This window comes from Amphiura filiformis, chromosome 11, assembly GCF_039555335.1.
Source record: "Amphiura filiformis chromosome 11, Afil_fr2py, whole genome shotgun sequence".
In the NCBI taxonomy this organism is placed as follows: domain Eukaryota; kingdom Metazoa; phylum Echinodermata; class Ophiuroidea; order Amphilepidida; family Amphiuridae; genus Amphiura; species Amphiura filiformis.
The window spans coordinates 47,519,671-47,535,596 of record NC_092638.1 but is presented as its reverse complement, the minus strand read 5'-3'; the positions used below and the strand labels follow the sequence as shown (position 1 = coordinate 47,535,596).

Sequence of the window (15,926 nt, the reverse complement as noted above, 5' to 3'; positions counted from 1 at the left end):
GGCGTGGAAAGCAAATAATTATAACAATGAGCTCCCCTACAAACACAAAACTGATGTGAAGAACACACATGCCACACCCTCCTTCACGCGGTCACGCCACTCACCATCTTATACCCGTAAACACCCCTCACTCACACACACCGGGCCCCCATATACACACCCCCGCCTATTATACCAAACCGTAGTTTACTGATATGTTAACAAAGCACTTGTAAAAGCAATGTGGACTTTCCTGTCTTAGTATTGCCTCAAAAAAATAACACTTGTACCAACCAATATAAACACACCCCGACATAAGCAAACACGGACACATACGCCCCGTGCCCCAAACACTCCCTCACGCACCAACAACGATATCCATACCCCACCCATGTAAAGCTAATTTAATATCAATGTGATTTTTCCGGTCTCGGAATTTCCTCATAAAAATGATGCTAATAATAGTGAAGGACAGAATGTAAATAAACCCATCCGTACTCTTTCTTCTCCCCATGCACACCCAGGGAAGAATAAATTCTCCAAGATTACTGCAGCGCGATTTAATTTGTTGCATTGTTTCAAAGAATTGAATATTAGTACGACCATTTTGATGTAAGGAAATATCTATACTCTATGTGGCGGCGCTCTCGCTTGGTGGATTTTTTTTGCAAATCAAATGACTTACTGAAAAAAAAATCACGCACATCTTTCATTTAGCTAGCTAAGTTGGAAACATGTAGCAACGTCGCTAAATGACAAGCAATTGACGAGATGGATAGAAATAATTTAAATGCACTGCCAGTAGCAAGGATACTAGTCATTACAACTATAGCCTTGGTGTCTAATTGCGCTTCTTTTAAGAAGGAATGTAGCGTACATTTTCAAGATGGTGATTTCATCATTGGCGGTATATTTCCTGTTTATCTATCAGTTCAGAATCCATGTGATGGTTCTTTTACTGAAAACCACGGTGTTCCTAAAGTAGAAACTATGACCTACGCTATAAGTATGGTAAACAACCGAACAGATATCTTACCGAATGTTCAACTTGGTTATGAGATCAGAACTGATTGTTACAGTGAAGAAGTGTCCATGTGGACTATGATTTCACTTGCAGGACCATGTCGGAACCAAACGTATCATCTTCAGTGTCCGAGTTACGAACGAAAGGAAACTATAAAGAAAGTTTTGGGAGTGATAGGTCCTGGTAATAGCGCTACAAGTCTCTACGTGGCTAAAGCAGCAGAGATATTTCACGTACCAGCTATTGCTTATTCTGCATCTAGCGATGAGCTGAGCAATAACAATAGATTCCCATACTTCTTTCGTACTGTACCACCTGATAAATTTCAAGTAGGAGCTATTATTGATTTGTTACTTCGTTTTAATTGGAAATATATAGGTTTGTATTTTTCTATCGATAGTTATGGAGTACACGGCGCCCAGCAGATTCGTACTTTAGCAGACAGTAAGGATATATGTATAGCCATTAATACACCCCTTCCGAATGCACCATCGCCTTCAGAGATGACTGACATCGTAAATGGTCTGAAGAACGTACCCTATGTCTCTGTAGTTGTTGTCTTCGCTCTTGAAGTTCCAGCCTTGGCGCTGTTAAATGCGATTAAAAATGGACAGATAGGGCGTAAAATAACTCTCATTGGTAGTGATGGCTGGGGTGGGAATGAAATTATTGAAGCTGGTTTTGGTCATCTTACCCACGGTAGTGTCTTTATCAGATTTCACAGTCCGCAAGACCTCGCTTTCAGAAAATACTGGCACAAACTTGAAGAATCCTCACATCCGGTCAGTCCATGGTATGATGAATTTAAAGATTATTGGAAATCATCTCATTCTTGTGAAAGTATGTCCACATGTCCCTTTCCACCAGCATCTGAAACGTTCGTAATAAATGGTGTCCTCGCACTAGCATATGCGTTGAATGCTACATTACAACAATGCCAGTCACCGATAGAAACCTGCTACGCGTCTCTAGATGAGTCCAAGCTACGTGATAATCTCCTTGCTGTTCAATTCGATGCGGACAATGGAGAATTTCGATTCGACGAAAATGGTGATTCATCAGGCAAATTTATTTTTTTGAATTTGAAACAAAACGCAGGAAAATACGTATTTGAAGAAGTTGGTCAATGGGATCCGGATGATTCTATAGATCTCCAAGATGATGTCATCCAGTGGGGAGGATGGAGTGACAACGAAGATGAGGTCCCTAAATCGGTGTGTAAGGAAGATTGTTTACCCGGATTCATTGAAGTACCGTTGAGCCAAAAATGCTGTTGGGGTTGCCGCCGTTGTCCAAACAATTCAATCGTGATCAACGCAACAATTTGTAAAGTTTGTCCGCAGTTTGACTGGCCAAATGGTAATTTCACTACGTGTGAACCATTAATACCTGTGTACATCTCCTGGATAAGTCCTGTTGTCTTAATCTTAGTCGCTTGTCCTTCTATCGGAATACTTTTGACAGTTTTTACCGCGGTAGAAATGTGGCTTTACCGCGATCATCCTTCGATAAAAGCATGTAGTAGGGAACTCAGCGCCATTATGCTTTTTGGAATATTTCTATCTTTCGTGACACCGTTTACATTACTGTTGCCTTCTACCATTATATCATGTACATTCTCAGAAATCTTCATGTCGTTTTCTTTTCTCCTGTGTTTTGCGTCAACTTTACTCAAAGTTAATCGTATTTACAGAATTTTTAGTGCAGGGAAGAAATCTGCAAGTCGGCCCAAGTTTGTCGGACCTAAAGCCCAGTTACTAATGCTGCTGCTGTTTGTCGTACTTCAGGTAAATATTTGACTTGTGTGAATATTGTGGTTATATTTTCTGGTCGTAAATTAACTAATAATACTATCATGACTATTTGTGCCCGATACTCACTTTGATTATGGGCCAAAATTGGGTAAAATTATGGGTGGTTTTCTAATACTTTTCAATGGTTAGAGAGTTGACCTCAACAACTTGGTGTGTTTTGCTCCGGTGTTTTGCCGAATCAAAACCATTTAAAAATGAACAGCGCTCTATAACTTTTAACGCTTTTTCTAAATTAGTTATGTCATAACATATTAAGTTACAGGATCCTCCCATCATCAGAATTTTTACAGTAGTCATTTTTTCTGAAAATCCATAATACCGACATCTTGGTTTCCTTATGTAGTGAATGCTTATACTTTTTCTCTTAGGATATTATGAATAAGGAAATACATAGCTGTTCGTATGTTCATATCTTGCAGCTATGATCGAAGCCATCCTTTTACATTCGAATAGAAATCCCATGAAAAATCGTGACTTTCATCAAACAAATCGAATTTGCAACAAAAGTATTGTCTCCCATGATTATGGTTTCGAAAAAAGGATGAAAAGAATGAATAAAAATATATGACTTTTAAAAATTTAATTTGATTTGTAACAATATCAAAAGCATTTATCATTTCAAGTTACACGGCACAGTGTCATCGCCCCGATATCTTCATGGTAGAAATCGCCATGATAGGTTGAATCCACAGCCACGCATGGCCATTTTATTCCACCTTTAATATGAGACGCAGTAGCCAAGTGACCTGACTAAGGCTACTGACAATAGCCGGTTGATTTCTCGATGTGTGAGTAAGCTTGTATACGACATTGCGGTCAATGGTCATACTGCCTCTACTGGAGTAGTGAGTGCAGCTATACAGGACCAACGCAATATAAAATTAGAATTTTGGTCAGATTTTGAGTTCAAGACTCTTGGCCTTTTCTCAAAGCGCAAACTAACGACTATCATATCTGTTCAACACGTATTTTCAAGTGTATGAGACCAGATCTGGTTTCTTGAGACGAAATCATTTACGGGAGATATTCATCATTTTCCACCCCGGTATCCGAAGATTTTTAGACTTGTTTCAAGTCCTTTGGCGTCCATAGTTAGTGAATGTAAAATTCATGGAAGCTTTGCCACAAAAATTTTTGTTTCAAAAGTTATTATTTAGAAATAATTATTTTATAGCATCATAACTTTGTAAAAATTTATTTGACATTTGAATTGTTGAGGCCAGATAGTGGACTTTCTTATCTTACTTTACTCCAGGCATAATGTGCACTGCAGGGGTAGTGTTTTAGCAAAATGCCCACCACGCCCACCCCACAAGGTATACTTCCTCCCTAGTTCATGTTGCCAGCACCAAGGACTTGTAGAGTTGGTAATTGATTACATAATACACCATGGGAGGCTTTCAGTTATTTTTCAAAATCTGGGAAAGTCCATTTATTTTAGTAGGTTTGTACTGCAAATTGTACACAAAATGTAAAAAGAAATATATAATATTATACAAATAATGTCACTTCATTTGTGATGGTTAAGCTTGATTTCACAAGAATGGGATATAGTTCTTCCTAGTTGAACATTTCATAACAAAAGCATTAATTAAAAAAAATGAAATTCAAAGTTGGTCCTTTTTAAAGTTATGATTCCCAAATAGCAGTGACTTAAACAGAGGAAGCCTGTGATTGGTTTCTTCAGATCTGTGTTGCAGATTATTTGCTCTCCCATTCATTTGTGTAGGGCCAGATTTAATCCAATTACAAACCCGTCAAGGCTTTCGTCCTAACACAAAAATCTGACCTGACTAAACATTTTACAGAGTCCAGTATATGATAGGCCTACTTCTACCACTGATTATACATGGATCCAATGAAGAGCATGAATAGAGAAAAAGTAAGGAGGAAGCCTTGAAAAATCTGACCTGACTAAAAATTTTACAGAGTCCAGTATATGATAGGCCTACTTCTACCACTGATTATACATGGATCCAATGAAGAGCATGAATAGAGAAAAAGTAAGGAGGAAGCCTTGATCAAGGCTAAAGATTTTCGTCTGATATCAAAATCGTGCATAGCAATTCACGTGTATCGATCCTGTGTATTCATTTTAGTGTCTCTGCTGCACCAAATAATTATTAGCCAGGCGATGTCGGTGTGCACGGGCCAACGTTTCGTTACCTGGGTAACAGGGCAAAAAAGTCAAACCCCATTGAATCATGTTAACCTTGATCTATTTGTGATGTTAACTCGGTAAAAACACCTGACATACATTAGCAGCCGAATTGAATTTTAAACATAATAATAGGCTATAGGCAACTCCAACATTGATCGGGTATAGAATAGAAATACCACTATAAATACACAATACATAAATAATCGATTTTGAATTCGTGCATGTGCTCTGTGTGCTCATCGCGTTGGTTTGCAAGGTAAAGGTAGTCAGCCTACCATATTTCTTGTAAGACGGTCTTGACGGTCTTGACATAGGTCCCCAAAGTTTCTTTCAGATATTAAAAGATTGTATTCCCATAAAGACGAAACAGTACTCTTTAGTGGGGATCTCTGTAATTTTTAAATAGATGGCTATTTCGGCATTTATTTTTTGCTAAATTCAGAAAATATTTTGGCGTATACAAAATTTAAATAAAATTCTTTGCCTTTTAAACGACACCAACTGTACCACAATTGGGTATCACGAATCGTTATATATGTTGTGCAGTTAATATTCATATATTCCTTTATACATAGGATGCATCAGTGTTTATATTTAAGTGTCAATATTTTATTGAAAACCCTCCCAATCGGCTATTTCAAAAATGATAATCAGACTTCCTCAGAATGTGCAATAATTAGCATTAAAATCAAGTTATTTTTTACGCATTTTAAAAACACTTGGCCGATGACGAATGCCGCCGTGTATATTCAATCTATGTTTGCTAACAGACACTACCTAGATAACATGCATATATTGGCCCAACGTTGGTTTTCGAACGCCAATCTTGGCATCGGCATTATTTTGCTGCCCATGTTGGGCCAATCTTGGCTTACCATCGGTAATCTTCATATTGGCATCACAGTGGCAGCCTAATGGCAGCAAATGATACTGGGCCATTATTGAACATAAATTGGGCCACCATCGGACCAATATCGCCATGTTATCTGCAATCTGCTTGTAGTACAGGGCGATCTACTCAAAAGTTGTATTCCGCCATTGCTATGGTAGTTAATCCGATTAGTACGTCACTTCTACGGCGAATACATTGCATAGTCAAATTATTATACTTTTTCTGAAAACATATAATGAGTGGAACACAATTAGATGGTTTAACCATATATTTGAAACTTGAGCACTACTTTAGCGGCCTTTTTGTTGTTAAGGAGGTGCACATAAAGTGCACAATCCCTAAATAGGCAACCTACACTATGTCGTTACATAGGTTGATTATCCTAGACATTAAATTTGCTTGTTTCGCTAGCTGGTTTTACAAACAATGTCTGAATACAACTTATTTTGTCCAATAGCTGCGTCTATAGACGAATCCAACGAGCCAAGTCATGGTCAGGATTTGGTCGGCCATCTTTGGATCCCCGCAACACCAAAAAGCCGCTTAGAAATCGACGTTAGATTCTTTTGTGTTGTAAACTGTCATCATTCTTTTGTCTACGTGTAACACGGGTGATAGAATGCAGTTTAAAATACCCTCCACGCCGCATTATGTCACATTTTAGGTCAGATTGAGCCGACGGGGACCCAACTTTGGCAGCCATTAAGGTATAGGAATGCGTGAAATTGGATTCGTCTATAGCAAGCAAAAACATTGGTGTTCCAATTTTTTCTATATAGCTCAAACGTAACTTGTCTAAAATTCTTGGGATGCAGGGGAGTGTTTGTACTTGGTGCATACGATGGTCATTCCATGTTAAAAGAAATGAGTTAAAGAACTGTATTCTGCCAGATGGACGGAATCCTACTATTAAAGCTGAGTAGCAGCTTTGTAGAAAAAGCGCTCTATCGCATGGCTTAAAACAATCGTTCGTCGATCAGCGACTGAGTGCAAATTCAACTCGTATATTATATGTCAAGATTCGATGTTATTTTTTTTATATATATTTTTAAATTTTGCTTTTTTGCGTGGATAACCTTGTTTGATTTATGTAGACTTCGAATGATAATTAGATCATGAAAGGCCTCTAACTTTGACACGTATATTGTAACTGTTGGTCGTGATGTTTTCAGGTAGCGATAATTGAATTTAGGAAAGGTGAACCTAATATTGGAACTATCCTAGCCATTTGAGTTGCCTTAGGCGAAAACCTTTTTGAAGTGATAGGCTATAAAGCATTCAAGGTTGTAAACGACGCATATATAATTCGGGAATTAGAGCACGAAACATGAGACAATTTTGCTGGGTTATTTAGGTGTCCTTGAGTTCATCAAGGTTGATAAGTTCATCCAAACTGTTGACGTTTCATCTTCCGATCTGAAGACTTCATATTATTAAGTAATGCACCTCCTCTCTGGAAACACTTCAACCACTCCACCACTCTCATTGAGCTCATCCAAAGAGTGATATGTTCCTTGCAGTAGCTGATCGTGTGCACGAGGAGACTTAAAGCCATAATGTGTGATTTGCTTCACAGCGACGCCCTCAGTTCTACTCGGATTTCTACTTTTTGCATAATTATAATGCCCAGTGGTGTACCAAAATACCACGTAAAAGACTAAGCCTGAAGTGCTTTAATAACAGTAGAATTTAACTTTTTATATTAAAACCGGATCGACCCGGTTTTATTCAGAATTCATCGATTGACTGCTTGCTAACATCTCCCGTGGATATCAGCTTATGTGTACACCGTCACATCGAGCGCGATGCTGTATTACATGTTACGATCGGCGAGCGTAGTACACACATTGTAAGCGCCGAATAAAATCGCAATTTTCTTCGTTATACCTCATTTGTTTGGCTCGAAATTAAAAGTGGATAATGTGATCAGTGAAAACAAACATTTAAATAGGAATCTATTCTATATGCAAATCACACATTATTGCTAAAAGTCATAGACAAAGACTCATGCAAGAAAACTAGATGGATCAGAAAACTAAGCCTTACCAGAGGGCATTTGTTTAACAAACAAGCTATACTCCGAGACACGCTATACCCCACTGTGGTTATACCCCTAGAACTGCTAATACCCAGTGACCGGTCCACCCGAGACCTCTCTGTTGTATTTCTTGTTGTCGCAATTTCAAAATAATTCGATATAAATGTGCTTCGTAATAATGTAGAACCTTCCATATAAAAATATTCTTTGATCATGAGCAAAATAAAACAAAATAACAACAAAATGTCGTAGTTTCAATTTGAGACAAACTTTTACCATTTACTAAGTTAAACAAGCGATAATTGTTTATTGTTTTTGCGACGATCTTCGCTTCATTCCAATTAACCACGTGATTGCTTTGAAGTACGGAATATTTGTAATATGACAAATTGAACTTTGAACTTTGAAGTACGGAATATTTGTAATATGACAAATTGCGGAGATTTAAGTGAATTATTAACGGCTCATTACATTTAAATGAATGCTAAATTTAGGGAAGAAATTAAATAAGGGTGTCAAATAATGCAAACGTCAATATTGATGCCCCCATGGGAGTTTGAAGTTTTTATTGTGCGTATCATTCATTTTACCAGGCTACATTTTTAAACAAATGCACGCATGTTTTGACGAACTCAAAAATTACGGGTATAGGTAAATTAATTGTCATATAATCTGGTAACACCATCATTGCCTATGTTTCAAAACCTGTTTGAGATGGTGGTTAAAAAGGGCTCATTTTTGCCCAAAATGACCAAAATCATTAAAAACCTGCATTTTAGGCCTACTTATGAATTCCAAGAGAAGTCATGAGGTCAAAGGAAAATGTTGTGATTTACTTTTTTGATCCAAACATCCATCTTACATGTCTTAGTAAGCTGATACACTTTCCAAGATGCATATGTCATTTTTCAAAACAATTTCCCATGTAAAAATTACGGTACTATTTTTGGTAAAATCTAGCTTAGTATCCTCAAGGACGCCTAAGCCTAAGGCTTACTAAGCCACCTGTCGAGAAACTCGCCCATGTGTCTGAATCTCTATTGTATCAGATGATGTTTAAATGCACATTCTATTCAACTAAACATTGATAGTATAAAATTAAGCGAATAAATAATTGTAAAACGCACAAATTGGAAATTTGGATTTATAAAATATGATTTTCTGGCAATACCGGATTTTGCAGGACAGAACTTGTTCCCAGCCTCAAAGTGTTGCTTCCGTTGCAATGTGTGTCTAATCATGTGTGCAAAGTGTGCAAACATTTCAATTAAGTTGGTGGTATTAAAGGTTACATGAGTAAATATGTAGAAAATACATTATTTCGAAAAATGCATTTTTTGAAAATTATCAAACTTTCTGGCAACACTGGCTTTACAGGTCAAATAGCCCCAGAGTTTTTTTAACCAAATTTGGAAGGGGCAATGTCTGCCCAAGTACCAACAAAGAGGAAATAATTCTAGGTGCTCAAGCAAAATTAGTTTTTAAGACTTCAAAGATAGGGTAAAAATTGCATTTTTTCAAAAATGCTAAATTGGCAATGTTGCCCAGCCCTAAAATTGCACATAGGGAAGTATTATTGAAATATTTTTTGCATCTGGGGAAAGCACAAAGATATTACTTTATGGTGGTAAGGTTGTTTTTTTAATGTGACCTCAAATATAAAGTCAGGAGCGATTAAAAAAAGTACATATTTTCCCTTATTTTCACCCCAAAATAAGCAAAAATCACCAAAATCATAAAATCTGCCGTTGCTATGGCAACAAGCTCCGGAGGAATTTTTGATGTGACTTTTTGTAACCTACTACCAAAGCCCTTTCACCTCATGCGATAAAAAATTTTTGACCGTTAGCAAGCACATGTGGTTTTTACCCAGAATTGCAATTGCTTCACACTGCGCATACGTTTCCAGGCAATTACATCTGATCAGCTTTTGTTTAACCTATTCTTTTTTTGACCCAATTTAATCAGCCTGTACCTGATTAAAGAAAAATATAGCATACACTATAAATGAACACAATGCAGGTATTTAAAATAGATTTATAGCTTACTAAATCAAAGTAATGAATTTTTAGGGAAACAAGTCGCTATAGATTTGACAAATATGGTAATAGTTAGTGCAACTTTATTTTTTTCAAAACGAACGATCCAGTAAGAATTTATTAAATATATGCAAAAACCGCTCTAGATTTGACAAAAATACAAATAAATAACCGTTTTTAGCTTAAAACGAACGAGTCAATTAAAACCTATTTTCAAATCTACTAAAATGTATCATGTACCGCCTCAAATATGTTGCACATTATGGCATAAAACAATAGGTGTCGTCGTGTGCAGTTACCGCATTAGTGTCCACTTAGTCATGTTAAAGTGGGACAGGTTTAGAAGATACCGTTTCATCTAAATACTAGTATGCATTTTAATGGCACGATTCACATTAAAGGGCTTTCAAGTAACAACAGAACCCACGCTCTGCTTCTGCTTCTGCTTAATAAGTGCATCCCTCTGTTAGTAACCATGGATATCATAATTATGTTTATATCCTGAATAATGTCGTACTCCATAATATCACAATGCAAATGAATAAAGTGAACAAACCGATATGCATAGTTATTTGATTTTAAACGAGCTTTTCTACGAATGGTACATTACTATTTATTTAGATTATAACGAAGGTCAAATTTAAAATGCAAATGCATCTGGCTGTAGTCATTCCGGAAAGGATAATAATAGGATATATTTTGTTTGATAAGGACAATAACAAAATGACAAATACCCGAACATTATTTGCATTCGAGTTGTTGTATGGTTTGTTGCCGAGAGACCTGTCTTTCCTTCTCCAATCGAATGCACTTTCATGAAGTTTTCGTTAAGCATGTTAAGGTTAGCAACTATTTTAAACTGTTGCGATTTGGTATTTCACAGCATCTTGCGAATGGTAGTGATGTGAACACTTGATGTTTTGCAAAAGTTCATTCTACAAATGATAAACTTGTTTGATTTACTATTGTTAATGAGTTATGTACGTTTTACAAAAGTGTTGTTGTTTCAGCCCTCTTTACAACATAACTCAAGACCCACATGACCTACAAAAGTATATCTGTGATATTTGAATTTTTCTACACACTCGCTATGAAATGACCAATGCATGCTTTGTAATATTTCATCCAACTGAAACTATAATAACTATAGCATTGCAATATACAGGGAAATCAGATACATGAGTTTGTCGACTTAACACGGTTTATATGCTAGTCTCAGATGAAATTCTAAGCTCAAATTATGTATTTATTTTTTAGGCCTAATATTTCTCATGATATTGATATACATATGGGCAATTCCACGGTAACTCGTGCTACACTTTTGGGTGTCCTTTTACATAATTTGTGCTCCAGCTTTTAAACTTATTTGATTGGAATCTTTATTTTTTGTATTTTAATACCCAACATGCAAGGCTAGATCCTCATAGTATTGCTAATCCAGGATATCAACTTTTGTACGTATGGGACGGCGGTAAAAATCGGTAACTCGTGCTACGAGCTGTGACATGCTTAAAAATCACTCATTTTTATTTTCATGGTGTTCTGAAACAAAAAAAACTAAAGTCTTATTGATTATATGATAAGTAATTGCTATGATAAGGTTTGTTTTGGTATACCTTAAAAAGTTGTGCCCCTCATAGACTGGCAAAAAAACATGGTAACTCGTGCTACGGTAACTCGTGCTACAGTTTGTCCGGTCATATATAAAATGGTATTGTTCATCTAAATGTTAATTTTTTTTTGATATTAAACAATATCTCAACAACTGGTGTAATGATCAAAAAACTCAATCTATGTTCAAATAACCCCCCAAATAATCCATCTATGTACAAATAACACTATTCAGTGTATGTATCAGCATTCAGCATATTATATACAATGTACCACACACATTACATACATACATCCCAGCATTACATACATGTACTTTTCAGTAAAATGCCTTGCTTCATCCTGTTTGACTATTTCATACTAGGGCTAAGTCAACAATTGATAAAACTTTTATTTCCAGGTTATTTGACCCTAAATTCATTCACAAAACTTGTAATGTTCATAGTTATTAATACAATGATCGGCTAGAGTTTTTTTTTTTAAATTGCTTTCTGAGGTATAGAATGTTTGGTCATCTTTTGGTTGAGACAATTTCCTGTGATTTCTTGCTTGGTGCATTACTGAAATACAATTTGCCTGATTTCAATCACCTCACCTGGAAAATGAGCCCCATTACACTCAACAACAAACCAATTTCCTATACAAATCTCAGAACTATACAAATCTCAGTATCAACAATGTCACTGTGGCTGTTAATCTCAGTTCTCAGGATTTCCAGTATCTGTTTTAATTGATTGGTTCTTAGGCTAGAGATCCTAGGGGGGACTAAAATTTTGGTTGCATCATTTTGACCAGGTATTAATAGTGGGATATAAATTATACAGGTAGCATGTTTTTTTAGAGAGACTGTACACAAAGTAAAGTCTCTGAGCTTCAAAAAAGGACTTTATTGGTGTGTGCAAAAATTTAGTACATTTACACTATTTTTGCACATGATCGGGGTGGAAACTGGCTCCTTGAATCTTTTCTCTCTCTTTGCCTTCCATATTTTTACTTTCATTTTCCTGTCAGGAGGGCACTTTTCTCTTTAATTTTTGGCCCCACACATATGTGTGCTTGCCTTGTTTTTTTGTTTCTTTCTTTGTTTTGCTAGCAGGGGGGAAGCAAATTCATTAAGCCACTGTGCAGCTCCAACACGATAACTACAAACTTGGTACCGGTATGGTGATAGGATAATGGTGGCTTGATGTGCTGTGTAGTTTTGTGTTATGTTATTTGCATGTCATGTATTTATGAATATTAATGAGCTTATTTGCAAATTTTGCCTACATTTTCATTAATCCACTCTGCAGCTTAAACGCAATAACCAATCTACTTCAAACTTGGTTTGGTTGGATATGGTGGCCTGATGTGCTGTATAATTTTGTGTCATGTTATTTGTATATTTATGAATATTAATGAGCTTATTTGCATATTGCATATTATTTTTTATTTTCAAACCTTTGTTAATGTTATTTACATTGTACACACTTGTGTGTGTGTGTGTGTGGGCACCTTAATTACGAACTGCATAATTATAGTTTGTCATGGGGCAGTCTGCGCCCTTACCCCCCCACTGGCTACACTGCTGCTAGAAAGCTGTTAACATGGTCACATATAAATGCATATTCATGTAGTTGGAAGATCCTCTATTGCTGCCAAGTGGTAATTGCATTACCTTTGCTGGTACAGGGGGAAGTGGGCTATGGTAACTCGTGCTACATCGGTAACTCGTGCTACTGGTAACTCGTGCTACAGTTTTTAATGGATCATTATTATGTGATGGATAGTGTTTTGTATATTAATTTCCTATTTTTACTCAAGGCACTACTAGTAGAAGGAAAATAATAAGTGGCATCAATTAAATTGCCAACATTTTGTAAATATATAAAAAAAAATGCATCTTTCGGTAACTCGTGCTACACCATATTTAGTGCTATGAAAACACAATGAAAGGAAACAATTAGCGGGGGACTATTCAAAATGTGATGGATATTTCTTGAAGACCATATTTCATAGATATAAAATGTATCAAATTAAAAAGAAAAGTGCCCCTGTGTAATAAAATAGGCCCACTTGGAAAATATCTAAGTTGAACAGGATTTTTCCACTAAAAATACACTCTCCGAAAAATTTTTTTTTTTAAACAAAATGTTAGAAAAATGCCGAAAAAAGTTTAGAACTTGAACATTACATCTGTTTGGAATAATATGAAAGTTAAAAAAAATACATAGAGGCAATTTTATTTTTTTGAGTCATGTCCACTTTTGCTTGGAATTGCCCATATATGAATTGTAATATCACAATTTACTAATATATAAAAAAAAGAAGCGGCTGATTTTATCCATATGTTTAAAAACCATTAAATTTGTAATACTTGATTTGGAGTTTTTTTCTGTGAACAACAACAGTATACGTTCTGTCTATTGAGAGCGTTTATAGTCCCTTTTCTCAAAGCATCTCATTTCATGACGTCACCTTTTTTCTAGGCCAAATCTGTCTCGTTCGAAGGAACTCACCGCTTAAGTTGTTTCTTGCGGAATATCAATTTTAAACGTCTTATTTTCTCAAAAATTAGTCATTTTCATTGTCCTCATAATATTAGCTTGCCAATGATATGATGTTGTTTTTGCAATAGACCTGCCCTTTAATGTTTAATGTGTTGGTATAATATCGATTGATATAGTCAGTTGTCATTAGCAGCGGCATTCTTTTGTTATTTTGGGTAGATCCATAGCAACAAACTGATTAATGTTGACACACTAACATGAATAATAACAGGGTTTTAACCTCACGTAATTTATTATCCACATGCGAACGAAAATGTTTAATTGCAATTTCCACGTTTGATTCAAATCACTACTTCTTTTGACTCTTTGGATCATTAAAGTATCTTCCACAGAAGATGTTTTTTGGAATAAATAAACATATATAGTTGTTAATTTAATTAACGTGGTCCCCAAAGCACCCCACATATACACATCTTATCCAACAACATGTATTCGGTCTTCCTTCACCAATACGTATGCGTGTTAATATATAAGGGTTATTATTCCGAAAGGGTTTAATTACCTTTTGAACAAATGACCCTTCGGAACAAAAAAACCGTTCGCAACCAAAACACTTCGGAAAATTACATTGTTCTATCTTTTAAGTTGTAAATGTTATCTTTTGTAATATTTGAAAAGTTTAATTGCATCGAAGATAATCAAGCATAGCTTCTCGTAATGGGCTATTCCATTTAAAATCCACGCTACCCATGCGGAAGATTGAGCTAAAGTGTTCTACATTTGGAGTATGAATTTTTAATAGAATAGACAATTGGGTAACTTCCATTTGAAATACTCACTCCAGTTGTGGACGATATAGGTGGAAGATAGAAAGTAAGAAGGTACTACAGCTCCAAACATGACCATCGGTATCTTTTATAGCTATGAGGCTTACCACATCTTCCCCTTAGTAATAATTATAGTAGCAGTAGTAGTAATAATAAGGACACATTAGCTCATTACTTAAAGAGTATGGAATAATGCAAATTAACATCGAAACAGCTCAAAATGAAACTCATTTCATCAAGTAGAGTATGAGCGCCATTATACGAAACAGGTGTTGTATGATGTTCTTTACCTTTTGAGCAAAGTACTTTGCAATAATTGACCTTTTCGGTAAATCTCATAAGCCTTTGCGAGTACACCTAAGAACTCGCCATTCTGCGTCACGCCGCTCTGCGCCGATGCGCACATCGTTTATCGAACATCGTTACTGCGCATTGCAAGTCGGCGTGACGTAAAATGACGAGTTCTCAGGTGTACTCGCAAAGGCTTATGGGATTTACCGAAAAGGTCAATTGCACAATTGAGTCATACAATCTGCATTATAGTTTTTTTACTTACTTAACAGTTAACTTAAGGTAAAGTACGTGTTCTTAGTGTCTACAGGCATAAGAATATCATTATAATAATTATATTTCCTTAGCATACTGGATTAATTTACTGACATTTAATTTGCTCAACATTGGCTATATTACTCTACGATTTGCGCCATTTACACTCACTCTTTCTCCGTTCACATCTCGCAACATTAATGTAGCATCATTGATATGACTATTTAGCTCATAGACAAATAATGTGTTTTGCAATAACTTTTACCAATGTTGCCAATTGATGTTTTGCTGTAGGCTGTAGAGGTTACATGGCAGGATGTTTGAGCACTTATTCAATAATGAACATTACGCTACAAGATTTTCACATCAATAATGGACATGACATTTCATGTCAGAAAATAAAAAGCAGCAAAATTACTTTGAAAAGTGTGAACAGTATTCCAAGGTAAAATGAAAGGATTTTGAAATGCATGATATTAAACAAATTTTGAAACGTATTTTCTGCA

The 15,926-nt window shown here is 35.9% G+C and overlaps 1 protein-coding gene across 1 annotated transcript in view; it reads left to right on the top strand.

Moving 5' to 3' along the window:
* The first annotated feature begins 750 nt into the window (after positions 1–750).
* The window catches only part of LOC140163733 (metabotropic glutamate receptor 1-like), a 46,541-nt gene continuing 31,365 nt past the window's right edge, over positions 751–15,926 (top strand). Inside the window, exon 1 of the mRNA XM_072187049.1 lies at positions 751–2,790. Coding sequence (XP_072043150.1) covers positions 751–2,790 — 2,040 coding nt within the window. The remainder of the gene's footprint in view (positions 2,791–15,926) is intronic.